This window comes from Nomascus leucogenys, chromosome 2 (assembly GCF_006542625.1).
Source record: "Nomascus leucogenys isolate Asia chromosome 2, Asia_NLE_v1, whole genome shotgun sequence".
NCBI classification, from domain to species: domain Eukaryota; kingdom Metazoa; phylum Chordata; class Mammalia; order Primates; family Hylobatidae; genus Nomascus; species Nomascus leucogenys.
Window position 1 is genome coordinate 109113017 of NC_044382.1, and position 24708 is coordinate 109137724.

Sequence of the window (24708 nt, forward strand, 5' to 3'; positions counted from 1 at the left end):
CTCATTTATTAATTTCAGTACAAAGCACATAGCAATTTCCGTGAGACATAACATACACATAACCGAATACTATATTTTCAAAATTGTATCCCACAAAACAACCAATTATTATAATGTTTGTTATTTAATTTGACTTCCTGTGACATTTGCATGGTGTTTCTTAAATTTCAGTGAAGTCTATTTCCTTTGTTTCTGTTCTTATCTTGTCCATACCCAACTCCCAGAAACCAACTCTGGTTTAACTTGGAAAAAATGATTTATTGGAAAGCTGGCTGGACCACAGAAATCACTAAAAAGTTCATAATCCCCAAACAATGGGTTATGACCCTGTCAGGGATACCTCAGCATTTCTCACTATCAGGGAACTCTGAACTTCCAGTATACCCAGTTTTCTTACCCCACATTTCACTAGCCAAAGTCATAATTAGGAAAATGTGGTTAAACTAGTTTTGACCACATTTCTGTCCCCTTGCTGCTAGGCAGAGAGAAATGAAAATATTGCTCAAGTTTTGCTTTTGTAGTGGACAACAGGGCCCCTTTCTACATTTTTACAGATTATCCTTAAATAACAAGAAATTGTCAGATACTGAATAGTTTTAAAAAAGGCAAAAAATAGTCCAATTGATCACTCCTTATTATTAATTTTTCCTTGTTGGCATTTTCTAGATTTTTGTTACTAGCCATATGCTCTCTCAATTCACACCTCACCTCTCGGAGGAGATCAACTACTCCAACTCTTCAGTTAGCATGGTTAAGGAAATCTTTACCTTCAACTCTAACTCCTACCTGAGTTTCAATCAGTTACTGAACTCCTCAGTTACTATCCCAATGATATTTCAAATCAGCATGTTCAAATTGAAAACCATTACCTGTAGTGTTCTCTTCTCTCTTCCATAAACTTCATGTTTTTTTCTTTATTGTCTAATACTATGTCACTATTACTTCTACTGTCACCAAAATACAAGCATCTCAGAGACTTCTTAGACTTTTCTCCCTATTGTATTCCTCATATGTTCTTGGTCATCAAATTCTGCCTCATATATACTCTTCTTACCACCCAAATATGACCCTTCCTATTTACTCTTCTTGCCACTGTCCAATTTTAGTTATACCTTGCTTAGATTTTTGTTATAATTTAAATGGTCTTACAATCTTTAGTCTCATACGCCTCCAATCATCCATGCACGTTTACTAATTATGAGAATTCTGTTTGATGAGACTTCCAGTGAATGAAATTTAAATGTAGTGTTCTGGAATCTCAGTCTGCTTTAGAAAGCATAAGCTTGTCCCTTAAGTTTGAGGACACATGGGCATGGCCAATAGTAATTCTCAGTGCCTTCAGAATTAAGAACCAAACCTTAGATTATGTCACCTTAACACTGGTTTTACTCAGTGCTGTCTTGTATTCATTGACACAATGTTAACATAGCGTCTGTTTGTCTCTCAATGAATTTATCACACTGTGGATTAATTACACAGTTATGTTAGTTTCTTCTACCAGACTATGGATTCCTTAGACATATCTATATTCTCTTTATGTTTCCAGGGCCAATCAGTCAAAGCCCAAAATATAGGAGAAATACGATGTGTAAAATATTTGCCAAAATGAATGGAAATATTTGAAGTTAAAAGTGCTATATCTTGATTAACTGTTTAATTTAATGTTCACATTTTTCCATCACATATAACACACATATTTTCTTTCAAAGAGTAAACTGAAAGATGTTTGTATAAGTAAAAATAATGACTATGTGAAAATTTTTTTTCAATGAAATGTTACAAAGACATCTTTGTTTTTATTTTAACACTTGTAAAGGGCTTCAAGAATGCCAGGACCTCTTCTAAATTTCATTCACACACACACACACACACACACACACAATAAATATATATATATATGTTTACACACACATATATATAAAGTTAACATTTAAGCCTCACAACAACACAATGAAGTAGTACTGCAATTATATATACTCTACAGATTAGTAAACTGAAGCACAAACACAGAGGATGGGTGACCAGCCCAAGGTCATTGGTTTGTAAGTGCTAGAGCTGGGGTTCAAAACCAAGCAATCTACATCTGATTCTACACTCAAACTTTTTTTTAACACCTGGGCCAAATAAACATATACATAGATGTGAAAAATACATCATTAAAATTCATGAGCATTGTTAGGAACTTGCTGTTACACTACATGAATTGTCAAGGTAATTTAAATATGCCATATTAATTTCACCATTTTTCACAGACCATTAAGAATTAGCATGTGATTGTTGTCCTTTTTTTCACAAAAGTGAATGTGGATGTATTTATGGTAGTCGACTAATATATATTTGAATCATAAATATGTTTCTTAAAATTGCACATTTAGAATCAATACTAGGTATACCCTCAAAATTCTGCCTTTGTAATTAAAAAGAGGTGTAGTTTTAACTTGCCTGAAGGAATGCAGGGAAAAAATATGAGTTGTTGAAAAATTCCCTGTGTATTGCAAAATAAAGTTTTGAGTAAAAGTTTGTAATTGGGATATTTAAAATTAGGGATTGGGGAGCCAAGTGAGAATTCTCAAGATATATGTATTATGACACATTCTTGCCAAAATCCTCAGGGAAACTGACTACTCCATTGGTCTGTGGTTGCTGAGCAGTTACTACTGTTTAACAGAAGAAAGAACTGATTCAGCATAGTACTTAAGTCCTAAAATTATGTTGTACACTAAAAAGAAGGAAACAACATTTATTATGGCAGATACTGTAATCACCCAGGACAGAAAACTAAGGTAGAAAAACTGTAATTGTTCCCTTTGCAACTCATGCTGTTAATAAGGTATGTACAATGGGTACATTAGAGGGATTGTAGGAAAAATAGCTAACTATTAGCGATTATACCATCAAATTGCCACAGAAATGTCGCTTTGAAATTTAACTTTTTTGTTTAAATAAACAAAAAAACTTAATACCATATTCACTTGTCATTCTTAGAAATATCTTTTTGAAAGTATAACCCAAGGGTGAAAATGATTTTTAACTTAGTATATATTATTTATTCAATACTGAGTCCCAGAAAGACAGTTGGTTTGATGCTCAAAAGTTGTAGGCATTCTAATACCAATCAAGCATTGGGAAAAATATCATGAGTGTATAAAAATGAATGTTTCAATTTCTGATATCATAAGTAGGCCAAGGCAATTTCACATTTATTACACCATATTTATTCTAAGGGGATCATTCTCAAGCTCTATTTTAACAGATTCATACTTTGACTTAGCTGTAATGCCTGATCCCCATAATGTTCTTATCCTCTGTATCTGATTCATTACAAAGCCCTAAAAATTCCTCTCAGAATTTCCCCTGAATATATTTCCTCTTGTATGTTCTTACTGATACATTCTCAGCTGAGGCACCACCATGTTTCTTTGAACTAGTATTGTAATAATGTCCTTATTAATTTTCAAACAATTAACTAGACTCATTGGTAGATCATGAATTAATTGTGTGCTCATTGATAATTGATTTTGAAAGAATAAAAAAGGATAGAGTGGATTATAACAGAAAATGACAGTGTTCCTTGAACATAATTTTAAGAAAATTTGTTGAAGACTTCCATATTTGTGTGCATTTGTAGTAGCCGGGGAAATAACACAAGGAGTAAATCATGATATAAAATTTATTCTATTACTAATCATCTTTGTGAAAAGATATTAAAAGACTCTGCTCTAACTAGTTGCTTGCCACATGGACAGTCAACTTTATCAATTCTGTTTCAGAGATGGTGTTTTGTTGTTTAAAATGTACATTTAATCATGTTATGAACCTAACCAAACATCTTCAGTAGTTTCAGTCAAGATTCCTAATTGGGTCTTTCATAACTATTCCCTCCCCTACCCAGAATTTTTGTTTTAGACATCCTATTGCCTATCTTAGATTCAAATATTATCAGACTACCTATGTCTTTGTTTATCTGTATTCCTTTATTTATGCTGATGTCTCTACCTGAAACTGCGTCTCTCCTTAAGACACCCTAGCCCTAAGCCTGAAAAAGTCATATTTGTTCTTAAAAATCAACGATTAATATCCATTTCAATGCTTTACATAATTTCCCAGGCAAAATTGATTGTTTCCACTGCTCTGGTGTAAAAAGTACTTACTCTTATCTGTATTCTACTATATATTAAACTCTGGCTTATTTTGTTACTTATATAGGGATTGACATCTTTAATAAGTTAGTAAAGCTACACATCATAATAATGAGAGCTTATGTCCTCCCTTTGCCTCATTATCAGTGCCTAGTTCTGTGAGCACCTTTAATAAGGCAAGTTGGACACTGTTAGTGTATCAATTTATTTCCTTCATTAGAGTGTGATCACCTCAAAAGTTGAAACTTGCTCTTTATATTTGTATCTGAACTTTCTGATGAAGCACTGAATGAAGAAGTGAAGAACAATTATAAGAAAGATGAAAGTTATTATTACACATAACTTGAAACAATAGGCACTGACAAGTGTTTTTGTGTTTGGCTTTGGAGTACATTTTTTTTACCTATGTCTTATTTACAGATAAATACGATAGTTGAAAAATAGCAAGTACTTTAAACCAAAAACTGTAGCCATATTTGGAAAATCTATAGAAGGATAGATCTACCGACCATTTGCTAATGTCCATTTCATGTCAAAGAGGGATAATAACGATAACACTTCACATTAATATGAATCACACCATCGACACTAGGTGTTATCGTCTTACTTTCTGCTATGATCTGAATCTCATCACTTTTTTCCTCCTCTAATATCTTCTTCATTTAGGGTGCCTTCTCTTTCACGTATTTTATTTATCTGTTTATTATTATGGTCTTTCCAAGTGCGAATATGCTCATGTTTCTATACTTCTCAGTATGTTTCTTTTCTGTTTATAACAATAACAACAACACTCAAACAAACAAAAAAAAGCAAACCAACATACTAACAAACTCCAAGTGTCCCTTTTGGACTATAAGATTCCATGCAAATTCTTAACATGAGGTCATGATCCTTCATCATTTAAATTCAGCATATCTTGGCTTTTCCCCTTGAATGTTCTTTATTACGAACCTAACAATAGGGTGGTCTCAAATTCTGTCTTATCTTTTTATTATTATTATTATACTTTAAGTTCTAGAGTACATGTGCACAACGTGCAGGTTTGTTACATAGGTATACATGTGCCATGTTGGTGTGCTGCACCCATTAACTCATCATTTATATTAGGTATATCTCCTAATGCTATCTCTCCCACCTCCCCCCACCCCACGACAGGCCCTGGTGTGTGATGTTCCCCACCCTGTGTCCAAGTGATCTCATTGTTCAATTCCCACCTATGAGTGAGAACATGTGGTGTTTGGTTTTTTGTCCTTGCGATAGTTTGCTGAGAATGATGGTTTCCAGCTTCATCCATGTCCCTACAAAGGACAGGAACTCATCCTTTTTTATGGCTGCATAGTATTCCATGGTGTATATGTGCCACATTTTCTTAATCCAGTCTATCATTGATGGACATTTGGGTTGGTTCCAAGTCTTTGCTATTGTGAATAGTCTTATCTTAAGATCATGGAAAGTATTTGTCTGTGTGCTTACTGGTCCCATTGCCTCAGATTCCTCTTCTTCACATGTTGAATAATCATTCAGGTGTACAATGATTCAATTTAATTTGTAAGGCTTTGGAAGACATCATTAACTTGATTTTTGCGAAAGCTGTTATTAGTTTACATTTCCAAATGCATTTTACGAGCGTGCCAACATTAATGTAACTTTTCACTGACTAGTAAACATTTTAAAAATCTTTGTTAGACTGATGGATGAAAAATTGTTTACAATCTTTGTTTTAGAAAATGGGTGAAAACGTTTAAAACGTTTTAAAATTTTAGATAGTTTATTGTCATCATTTCCATTTTTTAAAATTTTTACTTGTAGATAAAATAATTTCTGTGTGAGGAGTGACATTAGAAATAAAGAGCTGTACCTCTCATCACAATTTGTATTTCATATTTCATATGTAGTTTTAAGTTAAATTTTAAACATCATAATTAGGACAACATATAAATCATATGTCTACATATAACATAAATTTTGCATTTAAAATCAATAAACAAATATCACAATTAGTTTTATACAAATTATAAAATTTCACAGATCAAAAACATGAATAAGGTATTAAGCAAAAGTACTGGAGAAAATGTGTGTAGCAAATATTAGATAAGCAATGTTACTATTCCTAAACTATAAGTAGTTATTCGTTTTAGTAGTAATTTAAAAAAAATCATTCTAGTGTCCTAGACTTGGCTGTCTATCATGAACTTAGTTGTTTGCTATTTGCTGTTTGAGTTAAGGAAATACACATCCTCTGTGAGAGTAGAAGGATAAAGTCTTAAGGCCATTCATTGTGAACATGTAGAAAAATAAGATTTTTTTTTTCTGTTCCAGAAAAGTCTATTTTGTTAAAAAGAGTTAAGCATTCAAAGAAGGTCATGAAGGTGATTTAAAGCTTGCTGTAAATTATCCACCAGTGGAGAATAAAAAATTGACTGAGTTATAAAAGTGCATTGTACCAGCCAGTCAATTCCTCCATCCTTTTTCTTTGGGAAAAATATCACCCCTACGTTTAGGAATATAGATCATCATTAAATAATATATCTTTACCATATTACTTTAGTTTCCTGAAGACACATATCTCTTCACTACGTTTATATCTAATTTTACATACTCAGATTTTGTAGACACTCCTATCTGAGTGATATTGCTTTGTTTTTTACATCACATTGTCTAATATATTATTGAGTGTCAGTTTTATCCAGTTCTTGAGTGTCAACTTTACATATGTTTGATAAATTTGGGGAAAGTTCCTCTTCTTATTCATATCGGACAATAATAATTTGCATCTCTAGTCAACAGGCTTCCCTTTTAGCCATGGCTGTTAGAAAATGCAGTGCCAATCTTAACTTTTACCTATGACAATGAACTCAAACAAGATGTCCTTTAGCATCACTCATTATGAGTTTCGTTTTACAATTTGTTCTTTTCTTTACTATGTTCTCATCTGATAAGTGAGAAAATCACTCTGCTGTTAATAGGCCTATTACCACTGACCTCACTGAACAGTGAAAATAGTGATGGTTGTCTAATATTACATTTATAGTAATTAATAAGAACCCAGGGTTTCTGATCCCTAATCTTTAGAACATCTCACTGTATCACTCTTCATAGTTCTGTATTTTCTTGTAAAGGTTTAAATTCTCTTTACATATGACTTCTCTTATGTACTAATTTTGAAATTCAGGGTGTTAAAAATTCTGACAGCAGATACATGAATACAAACCAAAATTTTCTCAACTCCTACATTAATTTTCTCATTCATTTATCCATTCAATAAATAAATTCTATATACCTCAATGTATCAGGTTTTTCTTGGAAGTTATATTCTTTTTTAAAAAAATCTTATTCACTATTATTTTTTGTTTATAATTGACACATAATAATCCTATATATTTATGGGGTACAGCATGTATAGATTATATAATGATCAAATCAAGGTAATTACCATATTCATCACTTTAAACATTTTTTTCGTTTCTTTCTGGTGATAACAATGAAAATTTTTTCCTTGTACCAATCTTGAAATATACAATACATTGTAACTTTCTATAGTCATCCTGTTGTGTCATGGACTCCAGAATTTATCCTTTTTGTCTGATAGGATTTAGCTGCGTCCCAACCCAAATCTCATCTTGAATTGTAGTTCTCATAACCCTCAAGTGTCATGAGAGGGACCAGACAGAGGTAATTGATTCATGGAGGGAGTTTCCTCCATCCTGTTCTTGTGATAGTGACTTCTCAAGAGATCTGATGGTTTCATAAGGGGCTTCCCCTTTGCTGGGCACTCATTCTCTTTCCTGCCACCCTGTGAAGAGGTGCTTTCCACCATTATTGTAAGTTTCCTGAGGCCTACCCAGCCATATGGAATTGTGAGTCAAGCCTCTTTTCTTTATAAATTACCCAGTCTTGGATATTTATTTATTAGCAATGTGAGAATGGACTAAACTGTCTTAACTGTAATTTTGTACCTGTTGACCAACCTCAGTGTACCAGTCTTGGTGCTAGGTCCTAAAGATATGGGCTAAAAAAAAAATCAGACGTAGTGGGAGCTCCAGCGTGCCTAGGGCAGATTGTTTAGGCCGGCACATCTCAAGCCTTAATGCACATAAGAATCACCTGGACACTGTAATCAAATGAACATTCTCACTCAGCTGACCAGGTGTAAGTTCTGACATTCTGTAGTTCTAACAAGCTTCCAGGTGATAATGCTGGTCATCTAAGACCACACTTTGAGTAGCAAGGATTTACTTACATAAATACGTACACATTTAAGTGGCCCTCTTAATCGATATCTTATTGCCGTTTTTGATTTATAAGGAAAACAATATGCACCAAGAGGAAATTAGGAGGAAAGCAGTCAAGGAGAGAAAAAGCTGCAGGGCAGGGACTGAAGATGTTGGTTAAGAAATTAAAAAGGAGTAAATAGAAGATAGTCATTTAAGCTAGAGGGAAGATGAGGAGAAGGTAGAATGGAGTAAAGGTAAGTAGAAAGAAATAAGTAAATAAACAAACTTAAGTTAGAAATTCCAACTAATTAGCCAAAAGTGACAAAAGAAAGAGTTTTATAGCTCTTAGTTGATTTCTGACTCACTATCTCTAGAAGACTCACTATCTCTAGTATCTTTGTTTAAACAAAGTAAGGAGTGGTATTTGACGGTTAAAGAATATTAGGTGCCAATTGGAATTGTTAATCATTGCCTCCCTCAGAGTCCGCCATATAACACCAAAGACAGTGCAGGGCCAGATCTTCTTGTTACCATGGGGAAATATGGTTTCTTTTCTATGAGGAACCAGTACTGAAGTGCTGCTTGAGAGTTTCTACAATCCCCAGCCAGCCCAGAGAAAGGAAAGAATTTACCACCACTTTTCCAACAAAGGTGGGGAAGAGGAGACTAGGAGCGATGGAATGAGACTTTGCTCTCTGCCATCACTCAAAATCACTATTAGGAAATATATGAATATTTTTTATTGAAAACCACTGTTGTGAAATTATTGAGTATAGCTAGCACAAATATTAGAATATGCTTTTTTGTAGATACTCATGAGAGTAGATTATGTAAAAACTTGAAAGATAACTACAGAAAAAATTTAAAAGCACTTTAAGGATTGCTTTGCAAAATTCAAAACAATTTCCACAACCAACACATTAAATTCCTTAATGTAATATATACACTATTACATGAATTTTAAAAGTACTCAAAGAGAAAGAACCTAAGAAAGGTTTCAAAAGACACTTTATACAGATTGTATGAGGGAATCTTCCTAAACCCGTTTTCCTTTACCTATGGTGATATATAAATGATATATGCAATCTTTCAAACTCTCAATTCTTGAAATTTTACAGCACACTTTTTGATAAATAAGCATACATGGTGGGGGTAAACTTGAGGCAAGGATTTTGCAGGAGCAATTCTATCACTCTGTGGTCTCTATAATAGGTAAGGTGTAAAACTCCAGGTAGAGAGAAAGAGTACATATATTAATCTCAGTTTGTAAATTAGAAAACTAAATATAGAAAAGCTAAAAACTTCATCCAATATCACCTACAATAAACTCTGATTGGACTCTTGGACTATATCTGGAGTGATGCTTTTCAGTGCAGCATAGCATCCATTTGATTCATATTTTTATGTCCTTTCTCTGTGTCTTTTCCTCTCTCTCCCTCTCCTTTTCCCCTCTCCCCTCTCTATATTTCTCTGCCTGTCATCTCTTTTTTCTTCCTTTTTTTGAGACAGGGTCTTGCTCTTGTTCTTGCTCTTTTATGCAGGTTCAAGTCTAGTGATACCATCACGGCTCACTGCAGCCTCAACCTCCCGGGGCAAGTGATCCCCTCACCTCAGTCTCCTGAGTAGCTGGGACTACAGGCACACATCACTAAACCTGGCTATTTTTTTTTTAATTTTTAAAAACAACTTTGTTAAGATATAATTCACCAACCATACAGTTCATCCATGTAAAGTGTACAATTCACAGTTTCTTAGTATAGTCACACAGTTGTGTAACCATGGCCACCATCAATTTTAGAACATTTTTATGACCCTGAAAATAAACTCTGCATCCCTAAGCTATCATCGACCAGTTTCCCCCTTTTTACTCAGCTCCAGGGAACCACCAGTCTCCTTTGATTGTACAGATTTGTCCATTCTGGATGTTTTCTATCAGTGGAAGTACACAATATGTGGTCTTTTGTGACTTTTTTTTTCACTTAGCATAACATTTTAAGGGTTTTCTGTGTGGTAGCAGGTATCAGTACTTAATTTCTTTTTTATTTTATTTTATTTTTTATTTTATTATTATTATACTTTAAGTTTTAGGGTACATGTGCACAATGTGCAGGTTTGTTACATATGTATACATGTGCCATGTTGGTGTGCTGCACCAATTAACTCATAACTCATCATTTGGCATTAGGTATATCTCCTAATGCTATCCCTCCCCCCTCCCCCCACCCCAAACCTGGCTAATGTTTAAATTTTTGTAGAGTTGGAGTTTCATCATGTTGCCCAGGCTTGTCTCAAACTCCTGGAATCAAGCAATCTTCCCACCTAGGCCTCACAAAGTGCTGGGATAATAGGTATGAGCCACTGTACCCAGCTTCTATCTGTCATCTCTGTTTATCATCTGTCTATCGCTATGTTTACATGATATTTAGCACATCAAACAATCCAAGTGCAAAATTTAAAAAATAATATCAATCGGACAATTTTTCTAATGCTTACTAGCTTTTATTTACTTAATAAAGAGTCTACTCTTATCATTATTCCATTTTATGTGTCATTAAAAAGGGGTTATGTAAGTTAAATTCAGCTCAGATATGGTACTAGACAATCCCACGAACTGTATGTAAAGTCTAAAAGTGGGTCAAAGTATTCTACAATACAGGTATCGTAGAGACCGCCATGGTTTTAGTCAGTTGAATATTTTTCAGCCCCTTATGATGGTAACTGAATCTGTTAATAGTTAATTATATAAGGTGTGTAGATGTTGGCGGTGTTCTGGTTGGTGTAGAGCAGAATGTTAGATAGCTTATGGCACTTAAATAAAACTTTAAAGTGACCAATGATATCTTCTTAAAATTTATTATGTGTGATATCTAAAGATTAGTAACCTAATTAGTTACCCTGACAAATCTCAAAGACTTCAGATAAAGTTCTGAGTGGGAACACCTCATTCAGCATTGGAAGCATACCTTAATTTCTCTTTCAAACATTCTATTAGTCCTTCTGCATTATTGGAAATAATAAACCTGGCCGTAGACAAATATTTTAAATGTGCTATGTGTCTTTGGAGACTCTGAATTGTAGTGATTATTCCTCACCCCACACAGCACCAGTTGTCCTTTAAGAATGAATGTAGATGTTCATTTCTGTAATTGGGCACTGTTCATGACTGGCTCTTGGTTGGTACTCATGAAAGTTTCTTGTATAAATAAAATAATGTAACAAGTGTTAGTGCCTTTGATAAAATAAACTTAATTGTTTATCTTTTAACAGCTAATTTTCTCTTGAAATGTTTACAAGAAAAATATAAAACCAATGTATTTCAGTTGATAGAATTTTCATTAATGTGGACTCTCATTGAGACAAATTTTAGGGAACTAGTTCTAGAGGTTCCCAAATTTACTAATGTTAAAAGTAGTGGTATCAAGTAGTGTTTTAGTGTTTTACAATTTTAAAATCACATATATTTTACCTTCTTCTGCACACAACATTACTATTGATGTTAGAAGTGTAGCATTAGTCAACTGAATATTTGGAATTTCTCTTTTATTAATTAATAAAACAAAGACATAAAGCCTAAAACTATACTCCTCTGTATTTAACAATACCAGAAATACACATGTTATCTGAAGGATAAAAGAAATTATCCCAGAGATGAAAAAGAGAATATGAGAGATCGAATTATATATGTAACTGAACATTCTTTCATACAGAATCTCATAGGGGAAAATCATCATTTTCTGCAGTTTTAAGGTAGCGCATCGAGAGTATTCAGAATTCCTATCAATCTTTGAAGAGATACGTCTGAGGAATAATACGAAAACAATATTTTCTGTTATGCTCCCATTTGCTTTTTCTCCTCAAGCAGGTGAGAAATGGTACATAGATGGCGCATCAATGCCTAACCAAATTTGTCAAAATTTTGCTTGTCTGTAATCATATGACAAAATCTTAATATTACAAGGACATTATCATTTTTTATAAACCTTTCTTATCAGAGGGTACTGCAGGACAGGAAGTAAGATATCTTTAACCTAGTCAATGACTGGCTTCCTTTGTTTTTCTCTTAGCCAATCTTCTTTCCTTGAAACATGACATTTGCTATTTAAGGAATCCTGTAAAAATACTAGGCATTTTTAGGGTTCCACATATAAAAACATTGAACACAGTGTATTTAAAATTCTTACTTAGAGTTTTAGACATTTTTGTTAAGAAATAAGAATTTTACTCATGATTATTTTTCTGTTATTTAGGGATATATGTACATGAGACCTAAATTTTAGAAATCAGTTTGATATTGAGTCACTCAGCAGGAAATGAAAAGTGAGCTTTAATTTATTTTCCTATTTTTATCTGTTTTTTTTTTAACTTTAAGCATCATGTAATGATATTGACCAGGACTCTCTTTTTTTGAAATACCCCACTAAAACCATTATTTAACATAATTGATTAACGAATGATACAAACAGCCACTAAGAGAGTATCTTGGTTTATAAAGTTAGAGGTCAACTTGAGTATAATACCTGGGTAAATCTTATCCTTAAGGAGTTACTGTACTAATTAGTGCCCACTGCAAGTAAACCAGGTATAATTTATCTCTCCCTCTCTCTCTCAACAAATTTACTATGTTAAATGAAAAGTGAGAAACAAAAAACTGGAAACTCAGACTGTAAAACCAACCATCCAACGAATCAATCATATCTACAGCTATGCAGATATATACACATCTCCAGGATAATAAAAAATTCTAGGGATTCTAAAAATTATTACTGAAATTTTGTAATAATTTTAACCAGTTCAATGTGGCTAGGAAACTGTTTCAAGAAAGAATAATGAGGATTGGTTAAATTTGAAGCAAAAATTCTCTGGACCTTCTAAAGTAGAGGAGACACATTTGCAATAACAAAGGGCTACACATACACTTGAGGAAGGAAATGTATTTGTTACACAAATAATGAGTCAGAAGGCAACAAGAAGAACGAGAGTTGTAAGGAAGAATGAAAGTCTGGTATGACAATAGGTCATTGAAGATCTCGTGTCCACAATGAAGTGACTGATTTGTTTATGTTCATAATTCAGATTAGAATTTTGTATTTTCAAGGGTTGTTACAAATCTAAGAATGTTAAGAGGTAGCACAATATGACCTTCAAAATAGAAAATAGATATCATCCTAAGGGAAAAGGTAGTACCAGAAGAAATAATCCAAAGTCTATTGGTTGAACACTTACACGTGATTATGGAGAGCTTCTATTATTAAAATTATTACCAAAATTGTCTTTGATTTTTGTTTCATATACTCTATATTTAAATTACTTATGGTCACACTCTCCACCTATCAATTACAAATTGGTATTTGTGAGCTGAAATTAACTTTTGTCTTTGGGAAAATGGGTTGGCATTCAATTCTGTTTTACTCCTCCGTCTTTACTACCCCTCAAATAATGATTTGATTTCAGAGATTCAAATGACTATTAATTAACCTTTGAAAAGGATCTAACTTATAGGGAGTTTAGGCACTGGGAGAGTTTGGTTCATCATTAATATTGCCAGACATAGCACCTCATTTTTTGGCTTGATGGTTTGAAGGATATATTCTTAGGAGTGGCCTAATTAATAAAATGAGAAGAATGAGGTCACATGCCTCTTCGCAAGAAGTGACAGTCTTTATTCAGAAGTGACAAAGTTTTTTTTTTTTTTTTAATGGAGTTTCGCTCTTGTTGCCTAGGCTGGAGTGCAATGGAGCGATCTCTGATCACTGCAACCTCGGCCTCCCAGGTTTAAGAGATTCTCCTGCCTCAGCTTCCTGAGTAGCTAGGATTACAGGCATGCACCACCACGCCTGGCTAATTTTGTATTTTCAGTAGAGATGGGGTTTCTCCATGTTGGTCAGGCTGGTCTTGAACTCCTGACCTCAGGTGATCCACCTGCCTCAGCCTCTCAAAGTGCTGGGATTACAAGCATGAGCCACTGTGCTGGGCTGCAAAGTTTTTATTCCCAGGCATTACTTTTGCTCATTTTTTTGTTTGTAATGATGACTCTTAAGTGCTAATTGAACCTTGATACAACCACCAACTACTTAATAATAACCAACTGTCAGTGTTTTCCTTATTGCTTCCTACAATAAAGGAATATATTTTTCAGCTCATAGGTACTGAGAGAAGTTTTCAAGTATCTCCACAATTAAACACTGTAGAATACAGTAAGTGATCACATACAATTTCATAATAAAATGATAAAATTAAACTCAAAAGAATGAATTTCTCAACTAGCTATTAAGTAACAAAAGATGATTTTTCTGTAGATATTGTTTCTAAAATGTAGATACTTTCTAAAATGTTCATTAGAAAATCTGATTTTTTTGTGGTAAATCAGAAATTTTGTTGTAGAATGTTGTAGATTATATTATGTGGTAGGCAGTACCACATGTTTTGCTTGGGGAGAGGGTGAGACAAAATTCAAACAACAGATGCCAAATCTATAATCCCTTACCGCATGAAAGACAGTACAGCCCTAACAAATAATTTAATCTACAACATTCTAACTTCTATTTTTGGAAAGTAGGAAAAATATGGAACAAATCAAAAATGATCATGGTTATAATTTTTGTGCCTTCATTAAGATGCTTATCTTTACCTTTCTATACTTCTTGGTAAGTCCAGAATAAAATTATGAACTTGAATTGGTCACTATTTAGTTCCTATTAAGTAATCTTTTTAAATAATCATAGCTGCTAAAATATTAAGAGACTCCTAAACTCCTAGTCCTAACTCTACTCTGCCATTTACAAATTTTCAAGCACAAATCGGTAAGTTCTGTGGCTATTCAACTCATTTCTATACTGCAAATTTATAGAGAAAGGTTTAGAAATTTTTCTTGAACATTAAGCTCATAAAAATTTGAATTTATAGAGCCCAATATATTTGCTTTTAATTTTATTATCATCTTTAAATATAATATAAAGGAATGTTTTGTCTCTAAAGAAATAATAGAGATGCTGTGTCTTTAAAGGAATAATATAATAGAGATGACGATAGTTTAGAAAAAAAATCTAGTTACCAAAAGATTTCAGATGTGCACATGGAAAGTAGCCTCTACCCTACAACATTTCTCTAGGTTGTAAGACACTGAGTTTATGTAAATTCCCACTTCATGCAAATTGTTTCATAAGATACATTCTATAAATTTGGAATTATAGACTATATACTGTAAGTTTAAAAATATGTTAATATGAGAAAATGAAGAGGCATGCAAAGCAGAGATCCTCATGTTTTGCTTGGTGAGATGGTGGGCTAAAAGGCAAACAACAGATGCCAAATATATATTTCTCCATGAAAGAGAGAGTAAGATAGCTTCTGCATTTACTGTAGGAAGAATTCATCCTGCTCTGAAACTTGGTCACCTAAGGTTTTAGAGGAGATGATGACTGGATGAGCTGTAGTTTTGGAGGAAATGATGTGACAGCCACTCATCCCAGACAACCAAGTACATTATTATGGTAATATTGAAGTTTATATAAGGGATTATCATTCATGCAAGGTGAGATGGATGATGGAAGACCATAATAGAACACTTTTCTCCCTCCTCTCCCTCCCTCTCTCCTTTACTTCCTTCCTCTTTCTCTCCCTTTCTTCTTTTCTTTCTTACTACATGCCTTCTTGCTTACCTCTAGCAAATACTTATAGAATATATAAATATGTCAGACTCTTTACTAGGGTCTGAGATTAAAAAAGGGATAAATGCAGGCAAAGCTTGTCTTGCATATTCTAGTTGTAAAGATAAACAATAAAGAAATAAACATACATTGCAGAAATAAATACATAAATGGAAGGTAAAGAGATAGTGACAGATGGTGACAGTGGTAGGGGGTGTTTCTGATATTACAGTCAGAGAAGACTTGCAGAGGATATTCTGTACAAGCACAGACCCTCATCCTTTCCCCCAAATAAGGGGTAAAACCACCCATAGGTATGTGGGTAAGAAGGTTTCAGGGAAAATGACTGGCAGGCACATCGTCTGTCCCTGAAGCTTCAGATTACCTCATTTATTGTTACTGGCAAGATATTAGTATTTTATAGAGTGCAGTAAGAAGCTGCTTTATGATGAAGAGAGACTTTGGCTTTGGGAACAGGGAGCAAGAATGCAACCCAGCACATCAGTTAAGGAACTATTGTAGAGTTCTAATCAAGAGATGATGTTGGCTTTTACCAGGGTGACAGCAGTGGACGTCATGAGAAATCATTTGACTCCTGATATTTTTTGAAGCTAATATCTATAGAATTTGCTGATTAATTGGTGATATAATGCTAAGAAGAAAAAGGGGTCAAGGCACTTTTATGGCAATTTCAATCTTTCTCATTCATATTTACCACAAAATAAATAAGATATTTGTATGTGCCTGTGGGTGTGTATATCAATCTGACACTCTAAGACATAGTTATCTGAGTTAGATATACATAAAACACATATATCTACATTCACTAAATTTCTACATTATAGTGAATTAAGTGTCAACTCCCCATATATATGCTTTTCAAAGATGCAGATTCTTTCTCCACTCTAAAATTTCTGATTTTGTATGCAGGTAAGACTCATGTAGGAAATTCACCAACAGCGGGAGGTAGACTGAAGTAGGTTGTAGATTTACAGAAATGTATTTGAAAAATCCACGGTAATGTTCCAAAGTCAAAAATATAAATTAAAACTCCAGCAAGCCTATCTTGTTTTTAAGTTCATAAACTGTTTGAATTGTCAAAGAACTCTTGTATTACAAAGTATAGAGATAAGTCTACTTTGAATTGAGAAAGTTAGTATTTTGTGTGGCATATATTCTTATATAATAACTCTCATTTTAGTTCATCTGAGGTCATCCGTTCTCTGAGAAGAGAAAGCACCTGGAAACTACCAATAAGAGAAAATTCTAGTTTGTTAACTATGTCAACATTATTCTCAAAGCTTTAAAAGTATTTTTTTCACACTACTTAATATTACTAGTTACCTAGGCAAGGAATTTTATCTTTTAAAGTTTGGATGTATATATATATATATATATATAATATATATATATTATAGAATACTCATGAAATCTAAAAGAAAGTAAAGCACACATTGCACACAGAAAAAGTATAAGGTCAAAATACAACTGTTGACTCAATGAGGTTCTCACTTGATATAGTTTAGCTGGGTCCCCACCCAAATCTCATCTTGAATTGTATTCCCATAATTCCCACATATTGTTGGAGGGCCCTGGTGGTAGATAATTTGAATCATGGGGGTGGTTTCACCCATAGTGTTCTCATGGTAGTGAATAAGTCTCATGAGATCTGATGGTTTTATCTAGGGTTTCCACTTTTGCATCTTCCCCAGTTTCTCTTGCCACCACCGTGTAAGAAGGGCCTTTTGCCTCCCACCATAATTCTGAGGCCTCTCCAGCCATGTGGAATTGTAAGTCCATTTAAACCTCTTTCTCTCCCCAGTCTCGGGCATGTCTTTATCAGCAGCTGAATACAAACTAATACAGTAAATTAGTACCAGTAGAGCAGGGTGTTGCTGACAAGATACTCAAAAATGTGAAAGCGACTTTGGAACTGTGTAACAGGCAGAGGTTGGAACAGTTTGGAGGGCTCAGAACAAGACAGGAAAATGTGGGAAAGTTTGGAACTTCCTAGAGACTTGTTGAACGGCATTGACCAAAAGCCTGATAGCAATATGGATAATAAGGTCCAGGCTGAGGTGGTCTCAGATGGAGATGAGGAACTTGTTGGGAACTGGAGCAAAGGTGACTCTTTCTATGTTTTAGCAAAAAGACTGGTGGCATTTTGCCCCTGTCCTAGAGATTGGTGGAACTTTGAATTTGAGAAAGATGATTTAGGGTATCTGGCAGAAGAAATTTCTAAGCAGTAAAGCATTCAAGAGGTGACCTGGGTGCTGTTAAAGGCACTCAGTTTTAGAAGGGAAACTGAATAAAATAAAACTTTGGAAAATTTGCAGCCTGACAATGTGATAGAAAATAAAAACCTATTTTCTGGGGAGAAATTCAAGCTGGCTGCAGAATTTTTCATAAGTAACAAGGAGCCGAATGTTAATCCCTAAGACAATGGGGGAAAATGTCTCCAAGGCATGTCAGAGGTCTTTATGGCAGCCCCTCCCATCACAGACCTGGAGACCTAGCAGAAAATGGTTTCACAGGCTGGGCCCAGGATCCCTGTGTGCAGCCTAGGGACTTGGTGCACTGCATCCCAGCTGCTCCAGCCATGGCTGAAAGGGGCCAATGTAGAACTCAGGCTGCAGCTTCAGAGGGTGTAAGCCCCAAGCCTTTGCAGCTCCCATTTGGTGTTGAGCCTGTGAGTGCACAGAACTCAAGAAGTGGGGTTTGGGAACCTCTGCCTAGACTTCTGAAGATGTATGGAAATGCCTGGAGGCCTGGGCAGAAGTTTGCTGCAGGGGCGGGGTGCTCACAGATAACCTCTGCAAGGGCAGTGTGGAAGGGAAATGTGAGGTTGCAGCCCCCCACCCCACCCCACAATCCCTACTAGGGCACCGCCTAGCGGAGCTGTGAGAAGAGGGCCACCATCCTTCAGACCCCAGAATGGGAGATCCACAGACAGCTTGCACCGTTTGCCTGGAAAAGCCGCACTCAATGCTAGCGCGTGAAAGAAACTGGATGGGAGACTGTATCCCACAAAGCCACAGAGGCGGAGCTGCCCAAGACCATGGGAACCCACCTCTTGCATCAGCGTGACCTACACGTGAGACCTGGCATCAAAGGAGATCATTTTGGAGCTTTAAAATTTGACTGCCTCACTGGATTTTAGATTAACACAGGCCCTGTAACCTTTTTGTTTTGGCCAATTTCCCCCATTTAGAAGGGCTGTATTTACCCAATAACTGTACTCCCACTGTATCTAAGAAGTAACTAGCTTGCTTTTGATTTTACGGACTCATAGGCGGAAGGGACTTGCCTTGTCTCAGACGGAACTTTGGACTGTGGACTTTTGGGTTAATTCTGAAATGAGTCAAGACTTTGGGGGACTGCTGGGAAGGCATGACTGGTTTTGAAATGTGAGGACATGATATTTGGAGGGGCCAGGGTGGAATGATATGGTTTGGCTGTGTCCTCACCTAAATCTCATCTCAAATTGTACTCTTATAATTCCCATGTGTTGTGGGAGGGACCAGTGGGAGATAGTTTGAATCATGGGGGCAGTTTCCCCTATACTATTCTCGTGGTAGTGATTAAGTCTTACGAGATCTGATGGTTTTATCAGGGGTTTCTGCTTTTGCATCTCCCTCATTTTCTCTAGCTGCTGCCACGTAAGAAGTGCTTTTCAACTCCCACCATGATTCTGAAACCTCCCAGCCATGTGGAACTGTAAGGCCAATTAAACCTCTTTTTCTTCCCAGTCTCAGGTATGCCCTTATCAGCAGCATGAAAATGGACTAATACACCACTTAAGGAAGTGCTAAGGCTATTCTGCTAAAAAATTAGATCTGTTGATTGACAATAGTGGACAAGAAACTAAGAATAGACATTCAAATCCATCTGATAGTTAGCAATAAGGTAGATAAAGAATCTAGGAGCCACAAAATATGGAGTAAAAACAGTTAAACCAGTTTACTGAAAATCACTGGAGTTGGGTTACTATAGGAATGATCAAAGAATATTCCAAATTGAAATTGGAGTGCATTAATATACGGCAGATTTTAGGATTTTAAATCTAAAAAATAGGCATGAAATTAGGTGCCTAAAACATAAAAGGAAGAGAAAGTATATGTACAATATCAACTTCTAGGCATTTTGCTGGAGTAGCACCAGAGTAGCTTACTAGTGGTCTAAATGCCCAGTAGTCCATAGTAGAGCTGTGAAGGCAATACTATCAAGTGGCCAATTGCTGCTTGGCCAGTGAAAGAGAAAATAGTCTTCAATTTTAGAATAACAGAGATGGACAGAAAGATTTTTTGGGATCAGAATTTTATTCACAGTTTGACTACATCCCAGAAATCTGGAAACGTATAGCCTTGCCATAGCCAATTGCAGGGAAGTGAGACATATGCAGGCTGTATAACTTCTAGAAATTGAAGGCAGGAAAAGTGAAAATGAGAGGTGGTAGTATAAAGCAAGGTTGGCCACCAGCCACTCTTAAGACAGAGAAAGAGTGTAGGAACCTACTTATTGGACACACAATTCCATGTGAGATAAGAACTCAGTAGTTTAGGAATTGAAATAATGCAAAATCCCAGTCAATAGAAACTGGAGTAACAAAGCCGGATCAGGAAGCAATAAGGAAATGATACAAACTTTGAGGACTACTGCCATCAGGCATCTCTCATTACCCACATGTAAAAGCAGTCTTCATTTCAGAGTCACAGGTGGGGCTAAATCTAACAACTTGGCCCCCAGTGCCAAAGTTTAGAGGGACGCAGAAATAAGAAGTCATTTAGACTCTATTTTCCTCCAGTATTATCACCTTTTAAAATTCCCTATTGCGATGGTTGAAATCCTTACATTGCAACAATTTTGATTATGCCTTGACTTTCGTTACTTCTTTATTTTACCTGCCTTATGATTTAGTCACATCAGAAATTCTAGAGGCCTTACATTTTTTCACAGCTATACTTTGCATAGACTTCAACATTTGAAGCTCCTGATTTCCACTTCCATTGCCGTTCCCTCATCAAATTTTTTACATGTTCTTTCTATACAATTGTCTTTATTCGTACCTACTTGTTCACAAGGTTTCTCTTATAGTCTAATTAGTTTAACAGTTCAAGTTTTAAAAAGCTAAATTGATTTCACATTAATCTCTGACCCTTCACCCAAGAGAGAAAAGGAAAGATAATAAGGTAAAATGTTTGCAGTTTTATTTGCTGTTATGAATTTTCTCCACTTGATAATGCTTGAGTGTGATTTCTCATGACTTTTTTTTAAAAAGTAGTTGCCTATTTATGATTTTAAGACTTTATTTCAAAAATATTCAAAAAATATTCAAAATATTCAAAAATAATGTATTCCAGCATATCTTCAAGAGACTGTTTTTTTCAACATGCCAATTCAGCATACTTTTCTATCCATCTTTATATTGTACTATTTCATATTTCAATATCCATGTTTCATTCATTTAGCTAATTTTTCTAAGGAACTAAAACAATCCAAAAAAACTGTACAGATATAAAAACTGATCCCTAAAAACTGCTTATCTTTATGATGTGATTATAATTCCATTTCTACTGTTGAGTTTTTTTCAGTTAATAGGTTAATCAAACACACAATTCATCAAGTGTCTTTTAACCATTAATGAAAAACAAACATGCATACTTAATTATGTTAAAAAAACATAAAACTCAAATATACTAACATACACAAATACCACATATAAAGAGAAATTAAAGAAATATGGCTCAGGATATCAAATATAAACTTGCTAAACTATGTTCTTACTATCTCCTAGATAATTATTAATAAAAAGTAACATTAACATAAATCTATTACATCATTCCATAGTAATATTCATAATCTTTATACAACAAATAAAATCATACAAAACTAATGAGTATGAAGAAGAGATACTAAGAAAAAGGTTTGTGTGGAATATTAAATTTAATAAAATTGCCATTTGCCTCCCCTCTCACCAAAAAAAGCTGTGTGAATCTTGTTGCTACGACGAGATCAATTTTTCTTTCAACTATGCAATAATTATAATATTCTATTCCAGGGTAAATGTAATTTAAATGTTACACAGAAAAGGATATCATAGACAAATATTTGTTTGAGCTTTTAGTAATACTTTAAAATTTTCTAACAGTTTTCCATCCCCAAGTAAAATATCTTTAAAAAACTTACAATCTCAAAAAACAGAAGAAAACTCACCTTATTACAAAATTGTGACTGTCAATCTCCTTTCCACATTCACTGTCTAGCAGAATGCCAGAATTTCCAACAACTGCACAGGTTTTAAACCTGCGATTCTTCATTGGTGACACTTCAGGTAGGAGGCTATGTAGATCATGAGAAATATTTAGTGTCCGGCGCCTGTCAAGCACATAGTGTATGACATCACCAGGCTTAAAACTGCTCTTGACCACTGAGACATCTCGTTCTGCATCTAAGAAACGAAGTATGTTCTTCCTGTATTTGAAATACAAGCAAAGTTTTACATTACCGTCAGCATATCCAAGAACTGATGGTGTCATTTACAAAGTAACATAAGACAAAATACAAATTGGCAAACTGTTAATCTTAGATTACCAAATTGGTAAGCTATGAATCTTAGGTGGCGATTAAACCAATGAATTAAGTCGATTCTATAAGAAATAAAATTTTAAAAATCATTTGCACAGATTCTTAATGACTGTATACATAGATATAGTATATACATCTATTTGTAGATTATAAAAAGCACTCCAATTATCAAAATATATAGAAAAATTGGTTTATTAAGTAAAACACAGTGGCCATGACTGGACTTTGAATAGTTATTCTGTTGGCTTCAGCCTATTTTGATAGTCATAAATGTTGTTTAATATCATCTAGTTAAGGTGGAGAGAAATAATTTGAGATTGTTTTTGATTGTATCATAGTTAATGCTATTAAAAGGAATGAACTTCTCAAACTTACACACATATATACATATATGTATATTATAATTATCTAAAGAAGAATTAAAACTATAGCAATAGATGTATATGCAACTTTTTCTCTAAGATCAAGAGTCCTGGAAGTAAGATGGACACATCAAAGACAAAATGAATAGATAGAACATTGGACTGTGTGTGGCAGAGGTAGCTAATTGTTCCTTAGTTTCCTTTGTTCTCTTCTTCCTTCTAATATTTGAACCTTCTAAGTTTTACTTGGGCACATGGATGCTCAGCTAGAATATCTGCAAGTCTCAAAACCCAAGTAGAGCTCAGTTGGGTCATGCAAGTTAGTTTTCTTAATTAAATAGGATATAAGTGGATCATGTGAGTTTAAGTCAGAAATAAAGAAATTTCCTACTTGTTTGACCACTAAATTTTAAGGTTACTTTTTTGGTCGATACTTAGCCTAGCCCATACCTAATATATAAATTGATAGCAGATTGAGAGGCTACATGAACATAAATATATGCATATGCTAAGTAGGTAGATGATGGAAAATGATTATTTTATATATACATATATAGCTGGCTGGAAAACTGATGATCCTTGGCATGATATAGAAAAGCACCTGATATAATTGCTGTCTTCAATAATTTGGAAGTTGTGCCATGCATCTAATAAATATGTTGTTCTTGAATAATTGTTTAAAATGTGTCTGTATGTTGGTTTATGTTAGTTTCTCCTTTTAGCAAGGCACTAGAAGAGGTGAAGTCAGGCACAAAATAGCCAACTAACTTGCATGCTGAGATGAAAGGGAATACATATCTAGCAGTGCCTGTAATCTAAACTGTGTGAGAGTCTATTGATTGGGACCTTTTAAATGTTCCTGTAACCCCAATCAGCAAGAGATACCACTATAAATTGGAGCCATCTCGGCAGGGATATTGCCTTCCCATATAAATCCATAGATTAAAATGACTTAAGGGTAGCTGCCATTAAATTGAGAGGAGGAAAGGATAGGTCAGAGTAATTAGAGGAGAGTTCGAAGGCTTAAGAACAGTGAGCAGAAGAAATCACTGGATAAGGTTATTTACAACTGGAACTAACAAGAAGGGAAGAGTCCAGGACCCTAGTAGGTTTTAAGGAAAAAAAAATACATATATATATATATGGCTTTAATATATGAGCTCTAGAGAAACATGAATCAGCAAAATCTAATGCTTAATACGCATGCCTTACCAGTACAAGTTTTCCTAGTATATGGTCAAGTTATTACCTGATATTCAAAGTAGGGGGTTGTGTTTGACTCAAACTATGAACCTGGCCTACAAAAGTCTGGAATTGTTTGATTCTAGGGGTATCCAACATAATAGGGGATATACAACATAATACCAGCAAAAAGCAATTTGAGAAAACGCTACACCTAGTTTGGAAATTGGATATTATTTACTAAAGTGCTCTTAGTGCAAGCTTGTGTTTTCCAAGTAATAAAAACAATGTCATTATTATAACATTTAAGATATGATGGAAACATTTTTCCTCTAGTGCTTTTATTTTTTAAGTTCATCACAATTGGTAAATTTTATTACTGAGAGCAGAATATAACCTTATCCCTTGACTCCATCAAAAGAGTAATTCTCTAACTCAGAAGGCATAAGCATCATTAGCAAAGAAGGGAGGAAAGTAACTCATATCTTTTCTTTTGTTGTCTTTATTTTGATTTGCTCTAAATATTTTCCAGTTTAATATTTGTTCTAATTAGAAAACCAAGTGATTGAAAAACTCTGCT

At 34.5% G+C, this 24708-nt stretch overlaps 1 protein-coding gene across 1 annotated transcript in view; it reads right to left on the reverse strand.

Annotated features, from left to right (window-relative positions):
- Positions 1-24708, reverse strand: part of ST8SIA4 (ST8 alpha-N-acetyl-neuraminide alpha-2,8-sialyltransferase 4) — a 94507-nt gene that overhangs the window by 55348 nt on the left and 14451 nt on the right. Inside the window, 1 exon segment of the mRNA XM_003279973.3 lies at positions 22213-22470. Coding sequence (XP_003280021.2) covers positions 22213-22470 — 258 coding nt within the window.